At 33.8% G+C, this 16,543-nt stretch overlaps 6 protein-coding genes and 1 long non-coding RNA gene across 11 annotated transcripts; 3 read left to right on the top strand and 4 right to left on the bottom strand.

The window, feature by feature from the left end:
* Nucleotides 1–2,764: 2,764 nt before the first annotated feature.
* AT1G54890 (Late embryogenesis abundant (LEA) protein-like protein) lies at nt 2,765–4,522 on the bottom strand. Its single transcript, NM_104362.3, has 2 exons — nt 4,115–4,522; nt 2,765–3,857 (listed from the first exon to the last, which is right to left on the bottom strand). Exons 1-2 carry the CDS (start codon nt 4,353–4,355, stop codon nt 3,055–3,057), a joined length of 1,044 nt encoding a protein of 347 aa, NP_175886.1. The 5' UTR covers nt 4,356–4,522; the 3' UTR covers nt 2,765–3,054.
* A 2,292-nt stretch (nt 4,523–6,814) lies between these two features.
* On the bottom strand, nt 6,815–8,510 carry AT1G54870 (NAD(P)-binding Rossmann-fold superfamily protein). Of its 2 annotated transcripts, none has more exons than NM_001333678.1 (4): nt 8,203–8,510; nt 7,612–7,988; nt 7,170–7,528; nt 6,815–7,067 (listed from the first exon to the last, which is right to left on the bottom strand). In NM_001333678.1, the coding sequence occupies exons 1-4, from the start codon at nt 8,455–8,457 to the stop codon at nt 7,045–7,047; spliced, it is 1,014 nt and encodes a 337-aa protein (NP_001322466.1). In that variant the 5' UTR covers nt 8,458–8,510; the 3' UTR covers nt 6,815–7,044. The 2 variants fall into 2 exon arrangements, with proteins under 2 accessions (NP_001322466.1, NP_564670.2); NM_104360.3 differs by having other exon boundaries at nt 8,203–8,456.
* A 320-nt stretch (nt 8,511–8,830) lies between these two features.
* Nucleotides 8,831–10,205, top strand: AT1G54860 (Glycoprotein membrane precursor GPI-anchored). The gene is made up of 2 exons (NM_104359.4): nt 8,831–9,115; nt 9,426–10,205. The coding sequence occupies exons 1-2, from the start codon at nt 9,028–9,030 to the stop codon at nt 9,938–9,940; spliced, it is 603 nt and encodes a 200-aa protein (NP_564669.1). The 5' UTR covers nt 8,831–9,027; the 3' UTR covers nt 9,941–10,205.
* A 1,036-nt stretch (nt 10,206–11,241) lies between these two features.
* On the bottom strand, nt 11,242–13,073 carry AT1G54850 (HSP20-like chaperones superfamily protein). The gene is made up of 3 exons (NM_104358.2): nt 13,018–13,073; nt 11,981–12,348; nt 11,242–11,715 (listed from the first exon to the last, which is right to left on the bottom strand). The coding sequence occupies exons 1-3, from the start codon at nt 13,020–13,022 to the stop codon at nt 11,468–11,470; spliced, it is 621 nt and encodes a 206-aa protein (NP_175882.2). The 5' UTR covers nt 13,023–13,073; the 3' UTR covers nt 11,242–11,467.
* Nucleotides 13,074–13,195: 122 nt separating this feature from the next.
* Nucleotides 13,196–14,869, top strand: AT1G54840 (HSP20-like chaperones superfamily protein). 2 transcript variants are annotated; one of them, NM_104357.5, is made up of 3 exons: nt 13,196–13,271; nt 13,527–14,325; nt 14,408–14,869. In NM_104357.5, exons 2-3 carry the CDS (start codon nt 13,530–13,532, stop codon nt 14,659–14,661), a joined length of 1,050 nt encoding a protein of 349 aa, NP_175881.2. In that variant the 5' UTR covers nt 13,196–13,271; nt 13,527–13,529; the 3' UTR covers nt 14,662–14,869. The 2 variants fall into 2 exon arrangements, with proteins under 2 accessions (NP_175881.2, NP_974031.1); NM_202302.2 differs by having other exon boundaries at nt 13,213–13,271; nt 14,418–14,869.
* Nucleotides 14,791–16,379, bottom strand: NF-YC3 (nuclear factor Y, subunit C3). 3 transcript variants are annotated; one of them, NM_104356.3, is made up of 3 exons: nt 16,152–16,379; nt 15,121–15,802; nt 14,791–15,039 (listed from the first exon to the last, which is right to left on the bottom strand). In NM_104356.3, the coding sequence occupies exon 2, from the start codon at nt 15,788–15,790 to the stop codon at nt 15,137–15,139; it is 654 nt and encodes a 217-aa protein (NP_175880.1). In that variant the 5' UTR covers nt 15,791–15,802; nt 16,152–16,379; the 3' UTR covers nt 14,791–15,039; nt 15,121–15,136. The 3 variants fall into 3 exon arrangements, with proteins under 3 accessions (NP_175880.1, NP_849808.1, NP_974030.1); NM_179477.2 differs by lacking the exon at nt 16,152–16,379 and having other exon boundaries at nt 15,121–15,853; NM_202301.2 differs by having other exon boundaries at nt 14,791–16,258.
* On the top strand, nt 15,156–15,377 carry AT1G08003. Its single transcript, NR_139351.1, has one exon. It is a non-coding gene; the product is annotated as an other RNA (long non-coding RNA).
* Nucleotides 16,380–16,543: the final 164 nt, after the last annotated feature.

Below are 16,543 nucleotides of genomic sequence, written 5' to 3'. Positions count from 1 at the left end.
TCATCAAATAAATAACATTAAAATTTAAGAAATATTTTAAAGTCAATCATCCAATAATACATTAATTTGTTTCTAAATTAACTAATCAATATTGATCACTTCATTTCAAGTCAACATAAATTTTGAATTATTGCCAGAAAAATAATATTTTTGATGAAATCTTTATAAAAAATCAATGATAGAATTTATAGACAAAATTTTGCATATCCTCATATTTTGATCTATAATAACTTTTTAATTTTATTTTTGTATTTATTTATAAATCCTTCTTTTTATTCTTTTCATTTATAATAGTTTTTATTCAATTTGTTTTACTTAATTTACCTCTAAAAATTGTAATGGAAGTATTTATGCCAATATTGAACACGATAACAAGAGTGTGAGTTGCAAATATGAGTTGTATTAAAGCAGATACATTGGAAAAAGGAATCGTGGTGGGCTCATAACTCATATGTCCCAAGATCGAAACCTGGCTAAACTGATAATTATTATTGACATAGTGTTTTCATATTTATACATGTGGTAGAAGATCTTAGCATATAAACGCATAGATCTTTAGGAATATTATGAATAAATGATAGGTAAAAAATATAACAATATATATATATATATATATACTCAAGACATTTCTTTCTAATTCAATTTCCAAATCAATCTCTTTGTGGATGTTAGCTATCTTTATCTTTTCAACAATGTGATGATTTGAGAGTCGCAAGGATTTCTTGAGAGTAATCATGTCTGAATCAGATCAAGCAAGGATTCTTGTGCCTTTATCGTATAGGTTTTTATAATATATCCCACAAATACTAGCAAGCTCAAGTTTGTACAAGATGTGTTTTATGTCAATATTATCTACAATTTCCAATAACCGATGAAATGAATGTAAAAGACTTGATTAATTAATTATCTTATAATGTAAGTCAAATTAAGTGCTTGGGAGATATAATACTAACCTCCATGACAAAATCCAGACCCGGACAGAAGTTCAAATGACAACAATTCAGGTCTAGATAATTAGACAACAATTCAATTCAGGTCTAGATTATTGCCAGGTCTGACAATAATATTGATATTGATAAATACGTTCAAGTGACAACAATTCATGTCTAGACAATTAGAAATCTCTTTTGTGTAACAATAATATTGATATTGATAAAGACGTTCAAGTGGCAACAATTCATCTAGACAATCAGAAATCTCTTTTGTCTGACAATAATATTGATATTAATAAAGATTTATCAATTTTTTTATTAACAATTAAAAATTACTAAATTGTTGTTATAAGTGTTCATAATAAATTAAAAATATAGAAATAAAAAATAGTTTACTAAGGTAGGAAAAGGGGGTCATTTTTAAAACTACCATATTTATAAGTTTTAGTTGAAAAGTACATTTCTTCTATTTATATAAAATCTACAGTTTATGTATATGTAATATGACATTTTCCTGATATAAATTAAAAGCTATATTTTTAATAAATCAAAACTAAATTCAAAATTTGGAGAAAAAGATAAACTAAATTCGAAATAAATATTAATTATTATTATACATTCATGTAGTTTTCTTTTAAGATAAAGATGGTGTATTGACTCTTTATACTAAAATTAACAATATAATATTCAAAAATATTATAAAGTTTATAGCTTAATATTTATCAAGTTTTATAAGGCAAAACAAATCTCAAAAACTCCAAACATATGAACTTAACAAAGTTTACATCTCTGAAAAAATTGCAAGGTAAACGTTTAAACCATAGACCTAAACTATACAATATGTTGAGTTCAGGTAACTTTTCATGTGGTAAAATATTCATTTTTTAATAATAGAATATTCATAACTAACATTTTACGAAAAAAATAAGGATAACAAATGCTTACATTGAAAATTATATAACAATTTGCTAAAAATAAAATATTTATTTATTATTAAAAATTGATATTTTGTATTTAAATACGTTTACATGATTTTCCATTTATTTATTATTAACAATTTGCCAATCTTAGATATTGCAAATCAATAAGAATTTCAATTAAATTAGGTGAGTCTTCATCCTTTTTCCTTTCCGATCTCGTATATTGATAATAAGATTTGGCATGATGTATCTATTTTACAAAGAACAGTGGAAGCAACCACCAGTTTCTCAAATCAAGTGGAAAAAAAAAAAATTACCCGACATCGTTGAAGCCTACAATCGCATCTTTGGAACTAATATTTGAGCAATTGTATCACTTTTTAGATTATCGTATAAACACAAGTTAGGATGTACGATGGTAAAGTTGTTATCTCTATAAAGTATAAACACTTTGCAAATGTAATTTATATTTGATGAACCAAAACATTTATTAGCAAATTTGTTTATTTTGAATGTTTTAGAATTTTTCAAAGAGGATTGGTTTGTGAAATTGTTTTTAATGTGTAACAGAAAATTAAACTAACTTAGGGGCGGAGCTAAGAAGAAGTTAAGGTGGTCATGTGACCCTCTAAAATAAATAAATGAACTATATCTAGTATAAATTTGAATGAATTTAGTGAAACATTTGGTTAAAATTAGATTAGGATATCATTTGTATACAAACCTGGCAACCTCCAAATGTCTCCAATAATTATATTTTTGCATCAATTATTATTGCCTTTTTTTTTTATCTTGATGTGAAACAGAAAATTAATCTAATTAAGGGGCGGAGATAAGAAGAAATTAAAGTGGTCATGTGACCCTATAAACTTTATAGATGAACTATCTCTAGTATAAATTAGAAAGTATTTAGTGAAATATTTGGTTAAAATTAGGTTAACCACCCAATAAATTTGTGTACAAACCTCTAAATGCCACCATTAATTACATTTTTTGCATCTATCATTATTGCTTTTTCTATTTTTGTTTTTATTATGCTTTTAATACAATGGTTTCTAGATCGCCGCTGATCCACCTCCAAAGTCAACTCAATTGATTTTCGTATCTAACAAAAAAGTGTTTTAACCACGTAACAAATTCAAAACCCCAATGGTAATATTAATAAATATTTATCCAAACACAAAACTTTAGCTCAATTTTCTTTATTTTCTGCAAAAGATTCCAACACCACTGCTGGATCCACCGGTGCAATCAACAGTGTTTTGATTCAGCAACAATGGCTCAATCTTGTCCAAACTTCTTGAGCCACCAGAGTAAACACATGCATTACAACTTGTTTCAAGAAGTGACGCTGTTCTGTATTTATCTTCGCCACCAACAACCGGCATAGCAACGCCAGGTTTCGCCGGATTCTTGAAATCTTCTTTATACGTTCTTCCTAAAACACCTTCCACGTTTGATGACAACTTCAAGAACCGGAACTGAACCTCAAGATGAGCAAAACAGTCATCCTCCGGTATCCCGTATTTATGGATTATGTCGTCTTCTTTTGTCACCGGAACCACGTTGATCCAAATCTCGGCAATGTCTTGTAACGTGACCAACACGGAGTTTATGTCAGAAGTTCTCTCGATCTTTATATAGTCTCCTAGAGGAGGACTCCACACTGATGTATCTCCTTTTGGTAAAGAGATCTCTTTTCCTTCGTAGGAAAGACGGAGGTGGTCAACTTGGTGATCCCATTTCTCGGCTTTTGTAGCCTCGAGTGAGAAGGTTTTGCTGTTGGGGCCGAAGATTAGACCTAAGGATTGTATCCACGTAAAATCTCTGGCCCGACCATTAGGTCTAAGACCAATGAAACGTGCGTTGACTTGGAAGTCAACGTCAGAGATTAGTGCAAAATGCTCGTCGCGTTTTCCATGAAAGTAGAAGACGATGCCATCTCCGCCGATGAAACGTGGATCTAAGCATGCTGATCCTTTGCCGTTGCAATTAGGCTTCCTATCTGTTACAATGATTATTTTCAGTACGACATTATATTGTTATATTAAGAACATTTTGTTATAGCATTTTTCATACATATTAAAAGAACAATGTAATTATACGTAAGTCTATCTCTCTAATTAATAAGCTAAAATAATATGACTAAATCTGAAGGTTAATTTGAAAATTCTCTATTAGATATGAAACGACATTTTATGAAAAGAAATAAAATCTTAAAACGGCACTTATTATGAAACAGAAAGAGTATTGGTACTTTACTTCGGCAAGTGGCTTTGCAAATAGGGTTAAAGCAATCGATGACGCATGCCTTGGTACTGCCATTGGGAGGGGAAAACGAAGGACATTGCTTTGGGCAAGTTTGCTTCTTTAGGAAACATGGACTCTTCCTTTGGAAACATGTCTTTGTTTCCAACGCTGCTTCGAGTTGTACAACGACAATACACGCATAGAGCATCACCACCAATCCAACGTAAACCCCATTTCTCAGATCTCCCTTCATTGTTTTTTACTTCTCTTGGGAAATGAATTATTGTGTCCACATGTTGTCTCTTTTTATAGAAAGCATGCATGCTTACCAAGTTGGAATTTCCTAATTAGGCACACTTTAATAATTCCTTCGTAAGTATTATGTACACACCGACACAAACACACACACGTTACTTTTTTTAAAACGAAATGTTAATATGTTTATTGTAAAGTCAATCCTCTAATATACGGCGGCATTACTACATCGAGTTTTTTTGGGGGTTGTTTTCAATATGTAATATACTAGTTGGATTTTGACCTAAAAAGTGTATCCTAGTTGGATTGAATTAATATTAATATACTTAATATGGTAAAGTTCTTTTCTATAGCATACATACGAATTAGTTTGGTGTGATTTTAGGTCCATTCCACGCCACATGGATTAGGATAGTCAAAACATATGAAAATCGGAAACTGAGTTTTGGGTTTGGTAGGGTTAAGAAAAAATAAAGATGTCTTCGAATGATCTACTTGCTTGTACTTCTCTTTGTCAAGATTCTCAGAAAAAAAATTCAAGAGTTAAGATCCATATAAGATTAAACATTTTACTATTTTTAATATATACTCTGATCTAACATTAACATTTCATGTTGAGTGTTGACTTTGTGAAAATATAGTGATAGAAAAGTCTTATCGCATTGAGAATCTTGAATCCTTTAACAAATGTTTATTTTTACTAGGTTTAATTGTATGGTTCTTTTATCTGTTAATACGTGTTATTGACTCGGCGTCACTGGTTAAGGTACTTCGCAACTATGCACATGATCGTGTGTGCGAAATCGCGGATCTAGGGTCAAAGATATTAGTTTACTATTATTGTGGAATTTTACCAAATCTATTTTATTCATTAGTGTTTATTTGTTATTCCCCATATATTCTTCTTAAGATTTACATAATTTATTCGTAGTCTGTGGGGTAACAATAAGTAGCGCAGAACTTGAAATTAAAATCAAACTCCAAATTGATATTTTAAAAAGAAATACATTCTAACGTACTATTAAAACCATGATTATTTTGTTTCAAAATTTATCATATGAATTTAATTTACGTAAAACGAATTCATAATTTGAAAATTTAAAGTAGGGGGAAGTGTACATTTGTTATAATTCCACTAACTTAGGAGTCAATGTTTGTTTTAAATCGCATGTGCCATTCTCGTTGACTATATGATAAAGTTGCGATAGACGTTTGGCAATCGTTCATAAGAAAACTTTACGTGTATTTCATCCTCGAAAGTGGATGGAGTGCGGAAGCTATAACAATTTTGACTTACAAAATTTCTAGGAAGATTTTGTATCAAACGCGGATTTTGTTTTAGTAATCGAAGTTCAAGAATTAGATAAATGAAATTGAGAATATTGTTCTTGTAAAGGATTTTTCTTCAAATCAATAGAAAATCAATAGTGTCTTTTAAATTATTTAATGGAGATTTCTAGTTATTTAGTTTAATTGTTTTAGTTGATAATAATGGAAGAATGAGTCTTCATAGTTGAATAATAGAATATTCTCAAATATCAAACTCATGGCGAAGGACTTTCATAAGATGGAACATGTAATTTTGGTTAACCATTGAGGACGAGATATAACAATCAACATAGCAAAACTTACTCTGGAGGAAGAGATATAAACATTATTGTATTGTTATATGATAAAAGAATCTAAATTATATTTAAGTGAAGAATGATACGCGAAATTGAATCATCTGATGTACGATAGAATCTAATCGGCGGACAACTTTTAGTTATGAAAATCAAATAAATGTAGCATGACATAATTAAACATTACTGAATAGTTCAATTCATTGTGTTATCACCACACTAGATTTTTGGAGTTTGCAATATCAAAGTGTCCATTCTTGAATCGTTTTCAATTGTATCACAGGGGATAACAAGTTTGAATAGTCTTGAAGATGAGCCGAGTATGGAGGAAACGAGGGTGATAGGATCATTCGTGAGTGAGATTGAGGAAGAGTTGGAGCTTATTAAGGCGCCTATCTTCAATTTTAATATGGATGAATATGTATGTGTTGGAGCTTGCACTTGATGAAATTCGGTAGAAGGATAGTTTTACAATAAATAATTTTTCCATGAATATAAATACCTGATATATTGAATAGTTTTACAATAAGAATTTATTGCAAAAAAATCTTCTATTAGCTTTTAATAAATACAAATTTACGCATCATACTTTTTTGCAACTTTTTGTTATCATCAATTCTGTGAAATATTAACATATAATATGTTAAATTGAAACGCTCATGATAAAAAAATTTAATTCTATTTTCAAATTTTATAAAATTTAATATATGTGACTATCTAAATGTTAATATATGTATACAATTTTTATTGCGTATATTTTATACTTTATATAATTGATCTGAATTTGTTCGAAACGAAACTAAAATTTGTAAAAATATATGAAGTAAAACAAATTTATGCACAAAACTTCTATATTAGTTTTAAGGGAACAGGCCCCGACTATTGTCGAGGTAAAGTCTTTATTAAACACATACTTTTGCTACAGAAGGTACGGACGCAACACATTACCAACATATACGGACGTAACACATTACCAACATAACAAAAAGCCCCTAAACTCAAACAACATCATCATATCATATTTAATGGTCTAAGACGTTAAGACCGGTCTTGTCCACTCCACGCTTACGCATTTACCACAGCTCCTCCTACACAAACAAAAACACCAAAAACAATTTAAGTTGACACCAAGTTCGCCACTTGCCTATAACGTCATATCTAAATATATCAATCTGTGTTATTTTACTTACCATTAGGGTGAAGAACTTGACCAGTGAAGTAAGAAGAGCAGTGGTTACACGCCAAGAAAACATAGGATGGTGCCACTTCAATTGGCTGACCCGCTCTTTTCATCGGAACCTCAGACCCAAAATTCTTAATCTTCTCCTCATTGAATGATGCTGGGATAAGGGGTGTCCATATTGGACCAGGAGCCACACCATTGACACGGATTCCTTTCTCAGCTAGCTGAAGTGCAAGTCCTCGAGTAAACGCCACAATCGCTCCTTTTGTAGCGGTGTAGTCGAGAAGTGAAGCGTTTCCCTTGTAGGCATTCACCGAAGTGGTGTTGATAATGCTGCTTCCTTCCTTCATATGCTTCAACGCATGCCTAACAAAATTAAAATGGAATATATCAATTACAACCACACGTAGGTTTGACTTCGTCACAACAAAATATCACACGTGTGCCACCTTGTGAGAAAGAAGTAAGAAAAGATGTTTGTACGGAAGACTCGCTCAAGCCTAGGCTCATCAATCTCTTCGATTGTGCTGCTCTCGTACTGCTCTGCTGCGTTATTGATCAAAACATCGATGCGGCCAAAAGCATTAACGACCTCATCAACGACCCTTTTGCAGTTTTCGTCAAATCCTAAATCCGTTGGAATGGCGATAGGTTCCTTGGAGTCCGAGGTTTTGACCTCCTTCAACATTTGTAGGGTCTCTTGTGCATCTTTTTCTTCTTGACCCTTCACGTAAGTGAAAGCCACAGTAGCTCCTTCGGATGCAAAACAGTATCCCACGGCTCGACCAATCCCAGAGTCTCCACCAGTTATCAACGCCACCTTACCCTGATTTACATCCATGTTGTTAAAGAAATATTAAAATCTCAAATCCTTTAAAATAATTAGCTAATTGAGTGAATTTGAATTGAGATCAAATTATCTTATGAAATATATACCAATATGCATATACAAATTTACGTACTCGAAAAATGAATATGGTACGTAAAGATTTGAAATTATGTAATATTTTGATCTCAAACTAAAGGTTATAAAAAATTACACGAAGCTTGTTGGAAGGTTGGTAATCTGAGCTAGAGAATTGTGGGCTTGATTCCATGACATGTTCTTTGCCAGGTTGTGCATGTTGTTTTTGTTTCTCAGACGCCATCGCTCTTAGGCACACACGCGGCGATAATCTTCTCTTTTCAAGTAGAGGTTTCTTGGTATTGTTTGGAATTTGAGAAAACGAGAACGTAACGTTTGATGATAAGACTCTTGACGAAGTGAACACTCGACACAACACATTCATGGCCATATATACAACATGCTACATTGAAGTAGCAATATATCTCAACATAGGATCTGACATGTGGCAGGTTGAGGAACATGACATGGTCGGAGGAGGATACACGTGTTGGTAAACGTGGCCAGATTTGTGGTGATCCGTATGACATGGACAAACACAATGTCTCCTTCACACACTGACAAATTTCTTCGTTAAGAAGATTTATTAATTAAAATTTAATTTTACTATATAATCGGATAACTATACCTTATATGAAAATAAAAAAAAACTATACCTTATATGTATATATACATATATATTTTAACTCGAATTTGTTGTTGTGCATGCATGACACGTGAAGAGGATGTGCATTAATACACGTCGTCTTTTGGCAAAACGAAACCTCCTCGGTGCCAAGTGTTTGTCACTTTAGCAAATTCTTATCAAGAGAAGCTAATTCTAGACCTTTAAGATACTATAAACAAATAGAGTACAGGACCAACAAAATTACATTCTCTTTGCCTTTGCCTATCGCTTAATTCTGCTTTTATTACCAGAGAAAGCAAGAATATATAAGAATCAGAAATTGGGTGAAGAAGAATGGTCTTGATTACTAAGATGTCTCTCTCTTTCTACATCATTCATCTTCTCATTTTCTCCTTGATTTCCACTTGTGTTGTCTCCAACCGTACGTATTGGCTATCTATCTCTTTCTTAGTGTATTTACATTATGTATTTGTACAACTCGTTCTTGAATAAATATTTACATATGTAATACGTGTTTTGAGATTACAAGATGGTTTCACCGGAAAAAAAGGATTACAAGATGATCGTTTTGTAAATATATGTATAATAACATTTATTCAGGTCTTTGGTAATTACTTTTAAGCTCATAATATTGGAATTTACAATGTCATCCCCATGCATGTTCATTTAAATCGTGTAGATGGAATTTTTCTCATTCATAGATCATTATTTTTGTGTTTTGAATGTTGTAGAGGCCGAGGATAATCTTCTTCAAGGCCTAAACAGCTACCGAACTGCTCAAAGAGTTCCTCCATTTGCCAAGAATGAGAAGGCTGATTGTGTGGCTGATGAGATCGCCGACAAGCTCGAAGATCAGCCATGCACAAACCACACCACAGCGAGCACGGTTACTCCTGGCTCGGTACCTCCACGGCTGACGAACTACCAGGACATTCTCTCTGAATGCAAAATCGACCCAAACACTACCCGTGACGGATTGATCTTACCTGTCTGTATCCCTAACCGGATCCCGACTTTGGCTTTAACTAATTACACCCAAACTGGTTATGCTCGGTATCTTAATGATTCGAGGTATGTCGGGGCTGGTGTTGGGTCGGAGAAAGAGTGGATGGTGGTTGTATTGACGACAAGTACTCCAGGTGGAAGCTTTACAGCTGGTGTTGCTGCTGGCAAGGCGACGTCTGTGAGAGTAATGGCTGGTTTAGGGCTAATGGGGTTGTTGTTTAGTTGCCTTGTGCTCTTCTGAGCTAGTGATTGTTGTGTTTTTGTGTGAAGACTCTTTTGTATCTTTTACCCTTTGTTTTTAACGAATAGTAAAAAAAACACATCATAACTAAATTAAGAAGTACAACAGAAGTTAGTGTGGGACGTAGAAGACATTAGTTATAATAATCCAAAATTAAAAAAAAAAATCTGATTATGGTTTGGGAGTGAATGTAAGTTTTAAGTCATATTTTATGTATTTCAATCCTCTAGAGATATGAAACTGTATTCATGATCGAATTTGAATAGTTGATTGATGACCTTATGGTATTTGTGACGAGATGTCTATGAATTTACACATTTTACATCATGATCATAATGACCGCAAGTTTATATGAATATATTTTTAAAATATAGAGATGTGGAAACAACTCACCAATAAATAGGAAAATATTAGAGTAGATAATACTTTTGGTGATTATCCATTATTACTTATTCCCCAAATAATTTAGTGTTTATCTCCTTATCCAATTACGACTTGTTTCCACGTAAATTTCTACTATAAATACGTTCGTTTGCTCATTGTAAGATATAAGTCAAATAAGTGAAGTTTATTTCACTCAAATTCTCTCGTCTCTCTTTATTTCTTTATTGTTTTTATTTATAGAATATTATATACTATTCAACAGAAAAGTCGTTACTATAGATTCAGTTATTTTAACAAAATTATGGTAGAATAAACGCTGTGATCACGTAAAACGTTTTTTCAATAATCCACTTTTATTATAATTATTAATATTTTGGTCATGCATATTTCGTATCAAGTAACTTTTTATGAAAAAGCATAAACCAATAAACAATCTTTCACCATCTTAACTTACAAGAAAAAAGAAAATACTACATAAGCTGCAATGATCCTAGCTTACTGTATTGAACTCAACAAATCCATCTCAATCGGTTGTGCTGTTCGGTCTTCATAGTTAAGCTTCTTCACTATACCCTAAGGTATACCATCTGACCCGAATTTACCCCTAGCATCTTCGTTGCTAACAAAAGTGAAGCTGGAAACAGATGGTGAAGGGCCCTAGAGGGCATAAGTTATGCCACTAATTCAAAGAATATTAATCTACAGATGTGTTGAATCATGAAACTATAAATAATATTAGGTGAGGTGAATAACGTATGGAAGTTAAGTTATAGTGTTATTGTGAAGGCATAGAAATTTTCCTTGTTGCTTTTTTAGCTATATGATTACTTGTAGAAGTTAAGTAATTGAGTAGACAAATGTAGTAGGTATTGTGGAAGTTGATTTTTACAAAATAAAGATTTGAGTTCTTGAATTTTAGGTAATTGATTTCCTATCATAATTCCCTTACCATATCATCTCCAATTCTTTTTTCATCAGGCATATCAAGTATCAAATAGTTAAGTTTTTACAAAGTAACATAAACTAATCAACAATCTTTGTGATGACAATGTAGCTTCCAACAAAAAGAAAATCCTACTTAAGCTGCAGTGATTCTAGCTTACTTTAAAACTCAACAAATCCATCTCCATTTGTTGTTTCTGTTCAGTCTTCGTAGTACACCTTCTTCACTACGCCTTCAAGTACACCATCTGACCCAAAATTACCGTTAAATTCTTCATTGCTCACAGGACCAGGAAGCTGAAAGTTGATGGTGAAGTGGCCTGGTGGGCATAAGTTCTGTGTTAGCATTTTGAAGATCTGATTGTGTTTGCAAACTGTCTGCTCCCCCGTCGTTGTTGCTCCCTTTATCATAATCTTACCGTCTGGTTCTATTTCGCAGCTGAATTCCTCTGCATATTTAACAAGTCAGATTCAGCAGAAGACAAGTAAAAGCACACGAAACAAAGCTCAAAGCACCTCATAAACACGCTTATAAACCGTGTGCAAGGAAATAATTGAGTAAACACACTTATAACACAAGGCTGAAACTTCTCAAATCTATGTGCAAATAATATTTGCTCTGAATGAACAAATATCTTTAACTAGCTTTAGAAATGATAATTTGGCATGTCATTTGGAAACTTCACAAAGATATGGAAAGGTGGTAAGACTTACTCTCATCCCTTGAAACACCAGGCAATGCAACACGAAAGTAATATGAGTCTTCGGATTCAGCAATATCAACCAACCCAATCGTTAGTCCAATCTTCCCCATTGCAGCACTTCCCGTGAGAGCAACTCCGGTTTTCGTTTGACTGATAAGGTTAGAAAACTCTGAACTTGAGTCAGAAGGCAGAAATATCATCGCAGGCCCTCCTACTTTCTCTACACTATCATTCATCCTGTTACTCGACATGGATGCATGAGTTACTGGACCAATGTAAGGCATACTGTTCAATGGAGTCACTTCAAGAATTTGTGGGTTCCTTGTGTTATCCGGAAAACTGTTGTTTTCCCTCATCCCATTTAGACCACTTGAAGACCTGAAGCACAACAATTCCTTTTATCATACACTTGACTCAGATTCGCTATATAACAGAATCACTCACGAAACTACAACGATTCTTTAAAACAGCAGCGGACTAAAAAGGCTTAATCTTTGAAACATTATAAGGCTATAGAGGTAGCTAGATTCTAGAATCAGTAAGAGAGCAAGAGATTGAACTATATTGGTTAAGATCCAATAAGCAAGCTAAGTCTTGTGATGTATAACCACTATTAATGCTTACGAATATTCATACAAACGGAAACTTCTTATACTTTCATGACCACAAATTAGACAAACGAAGAGGCAACATTCATCATTTGTCCTCTTTTATGTTATCGAAAAGGTCTTACACAACAATGTTAGATACACACATGAGTCTGACCCAATTTTGTAAGCAAGGGTTTAGCCAAGTAATGAATATTATACTATCTTAGACATAAGTTTAAGTTTTAAACCTGAAAATAAGTTTGGCACACAAGTATTTCATCAAAGTTTCAGACTTTTAGCCAAAAGTAACCTAATTTCAATCAGTGAAAATGTACAAAACCCATAAAGAAAAATTAAATCTTTCACAGAATCAAACGAAAATACACAAACTTGGGTTATATAAGAGCAAGAGTAGAAACAAAACTGACGAATTTTTGAGAAAAATTAGTTACTTTACCTCATCGGAGACGATGTTTCAGAAGTCGCCGGCAAAAATCTCCGAGAAGCTTTGTTGATTTTTTTTTTTTTTTCTCTTAATTTTCTTTAAGATGTACATTTGGTATAATCGCCACGTGGACAAATCAGTGCCGAAAGAATACCATTTTTACCCTCTTCTTGCCATGTCTTGAGTTTTTTTCCCAAGTCGCTTTCTGTTTCTCTGATGAGAGACAACGAAATTCACTAAGCAGCAACCCTAAATTTACACTCCTGGTTAGTAACATTTTATCTCAATTTCGTTTATTTATCAACAAATTATGTTTCTATTTGCTTCAATTTCTTAAATCTCCTTAAAAAGTTTCGTTTTTTCCCACCCATTTTGATACGAAATGTGTCCAATTTTTATCCAATTTGGTTATAATTTCTTATTGCATGTCCAGTATTTTTCAAATTTTCTATTAAAGTTTCAATCTTTTTGTATAAACACTCATAAAGAATCAAACTTTTGATGTTGTGTTGTGTGTTTAGGATATGAGTGATACAATGCCTGAGATCGTGTCTCCTTTAGTAGCTGAAAACTCTCAAGAACAAGAAGAAAGTGTGTTAATTTCATTGGATATTGAAGAAGACAAGTTGTTTCTCTTACATTTCATCATAGGAACTTACTTTGGACCAGATTTAAGAAAACAACATCATCGTCCAAAGCAATCAGCTTTTCAGATTCAAGCGTTGAAGAATGTTGTGGTAGATGAGTTAAGTGGCTCACTTATGAAGAGAGCTGAGCTAGAACGTGTGTATTATCACATTATTAGAAATGTTGATCCGTCTCTAGTCATGAAGCCGAAAAAGTTACGTGAATATTTCAATGCGAAACGCAATGATTCGAACAGGGATTACCCTCTTTTCGTGGATCTTTTTCCGCGAAAATTGCACCCTGAAACCCATGTTAGGCATAAGTTTAAGTTTATCCGGAGCATTGTGTTCATTAATGATCCAGATACTTCTTGTATGAGAGAAGAATGTGTTGCGCGGTTTAAGCGGCTTACGGGATTGGATAGCTTTGCTTTGAGCCTTAGTGTTGATGTAACTAAAAGTAACGGCGTTGTTGCAGCTAATGAGGTTAAGGTTGAGATTGATGAGAGCGTGGAACCTGTGAAAGAGGATAATGCGGGTACTTGCACTAGCGGTGAAGAAAGTGATGTTGCTGCAAAACCTGAGGTGAAATCTGAAGCTCATGGTGGACTAATGGTGGGACTGATGGACATTGGTGAATGTGATGACGCTTATCTCTTCCGTGTATCGCTTCCTGGTGTGAAAAGAGATGAAAGTGAGTTACTTTTTGCTTTATCTAGAAGATCTCTCATCCCACTAAACCAGTTTCTTGATTTGATGAGTGTGAGATATTGCAGGATATTTTAGCTGTGAAGTAGAAGACAATGGGAAGGTACTAGTTAGAGGAGTCACTACAACAGGCGGGAAGCGAGTTAAACGGTATTCTCATGTGTTTGAAATGCAAACGCGGAGTCTCTGCCCTCCCGGTAACTTTTCTGTCTCGTTCCGCCTCCCCGGTCCTGTCCATCCACACGAGTTTTCTGGCAACTTTGGAACAGATGGAATTCTTGAAGGAGTCGTAATGAAAAACTTGCAGAAACAAACTGTGTAAACGTTTGGTAGTGATATAGGAAGCGTCGGTTTTTGGTTTTGGTTATGGGTAGGGATAAGTACGGACTATTTAAACTCGAGCTAAGCCATTTTGAAAACTATGTGTAAGGACTGGTTAGTTTACAATATCACTGTAGCTTTGAACTTTATAAGTAGTAATCTAGCCTTTTGTAAGTTCAATTCTCAGTTTATGAATTTGTTACATTGACCGAAAACAGTTTGATGACAAGATAAACCAAACTGAATAACAATAGATAAATCCATGGATCATAAAACAGAAATTATTCTACTACACCAAACTTTTTATGTCGCAATAGTTTTCTATTAACATTCTTCTTCTTGAGTAGATCCACCGGGGAGAGCTTCGAATTAGACGGCTCTGCGGAAAACAAACAAGAACAATCAAATCAAGTTTTGTGTCCATGTAACGATAAAGCACAAATCTAAACCAAGAACTCACAGTTTATTAGGCCAAGCTAATTGTCAGGATCCTGCTGCTCAGGTCCTGGTTGTTGCCACATTGGCTGACCCATATACGGGTTCGGCGGATACGCGCCCGGGTTACCCATAACCATTCCCGGGTTCCCAATTGGAGCTGTTCCAGGAGGCAAGTATCCATACGGATAACCCGCAGCTGTAGCAGCTTCAGCACCAACACCACCCAAGACTTCATCACGAAGATCCTCCCGAGGAACAATATCCACAAGAAAATCAAAAATATCAGTTCTAGTCACCGCAGCCGCGATATCATTCTTCTGCAACGTCCTTCTCTTGTTCTCCTCAGTATGGTTCCAAGACCTTAACGTAAGCTCCAGAATAAACATCTCGCAGGCCCTGGCGAACACAACAGGCGCCTCGGCCGAGATCATACGCACATCTTCATCAGCTTTCATGATTTTCTTGATTCTTGCCAATGGAAGGCTATGGTTCTTGAAATCAGTGGTTTTCTCAATCTCTTTGAATTGAGTCTCCCAGAAAGATTGAAGCTGTTGAGTGAGCTGTTGTTGTTGTTGCTGGTGGATCTGATGGTAAGCTGGATGGTCTGAACCGGTTGGTGTAGTGGTCATGGCGTTGGTTTGATATGGGTTTGAACCATAGTTCATAGCTGATGATTGTCCTTGTTGATCCATTTCTCTACCAAACTAAGAGAAACATTTTTCAAAGTTTTTAATTTTAATTCTATCATCAAAAACACTAATGAATTTATAAGTTTCATATTGAAAACAAAAAAAAAACACAACTTAAACACATTAACAATAATCAGACAAGATAAAAATCAGACAAAACAATAATCAGACAAGATAAAAATCAGACAAAAGAATGCAAAAGTAGTGAAATTAACAAAATAAAAATACATTTCATCAAAACAAGAGAAACGATCATAAATCAAAGTTTTTTTAGCCCTCGATAACAAATAAATTGAAGACAAAAGCTTTGATTATGAAATAAACCCAGAAAAAATGTTGGGAAATTTAAGAGAAAATTGATTACCTCAAAGATTGACGGAAGAATCTGGAGAATTTGCGAAGATGGAATTGGGGGAGGAGAGAATTTAAGATCTGGAAAATCTGGGTTTTATCGCCTTCGTTGGGATATTTATTTTATAGGGTTTTTCTTTAACCTTCTTTAAGAAACTTAATAAAAAGGAGTTAGAAGACAGATGGCGTTTCGTAGGAGAAGGTTTTTAAAAGGTAATGCTTACTTTCTATTTTCGAATCTATTAAAAAAATCATTTTAGCTTAGCTCCCTTTATACTTTTTTAATAATTATTATTACTGGGCCACGAGGCCCACAACGAATTGGCCTAGTAGTCTGAGATTCATGGACTTCTCGATATATTGAAGGATGAAGACATTAAGTCTTGTGAATATTTTATACGAATA

Source organism: Arabidopsis thaliana (genome assembly GCF_000001735.4).
Source record: "Arabidopsis thaliana chromosome 1 sequence".
Taxonomy (NCBI): domain Eukaryota; kingdom Viridiplantae; phylum Streptophyta; class Magnoliopsida; order Brassicales; family Brassicaceae; genus Arabidopsis; species Arabidopsis thaliana.
This window is presented reverse-complemented; position numbering and strand designations above follow the sequence as displayed.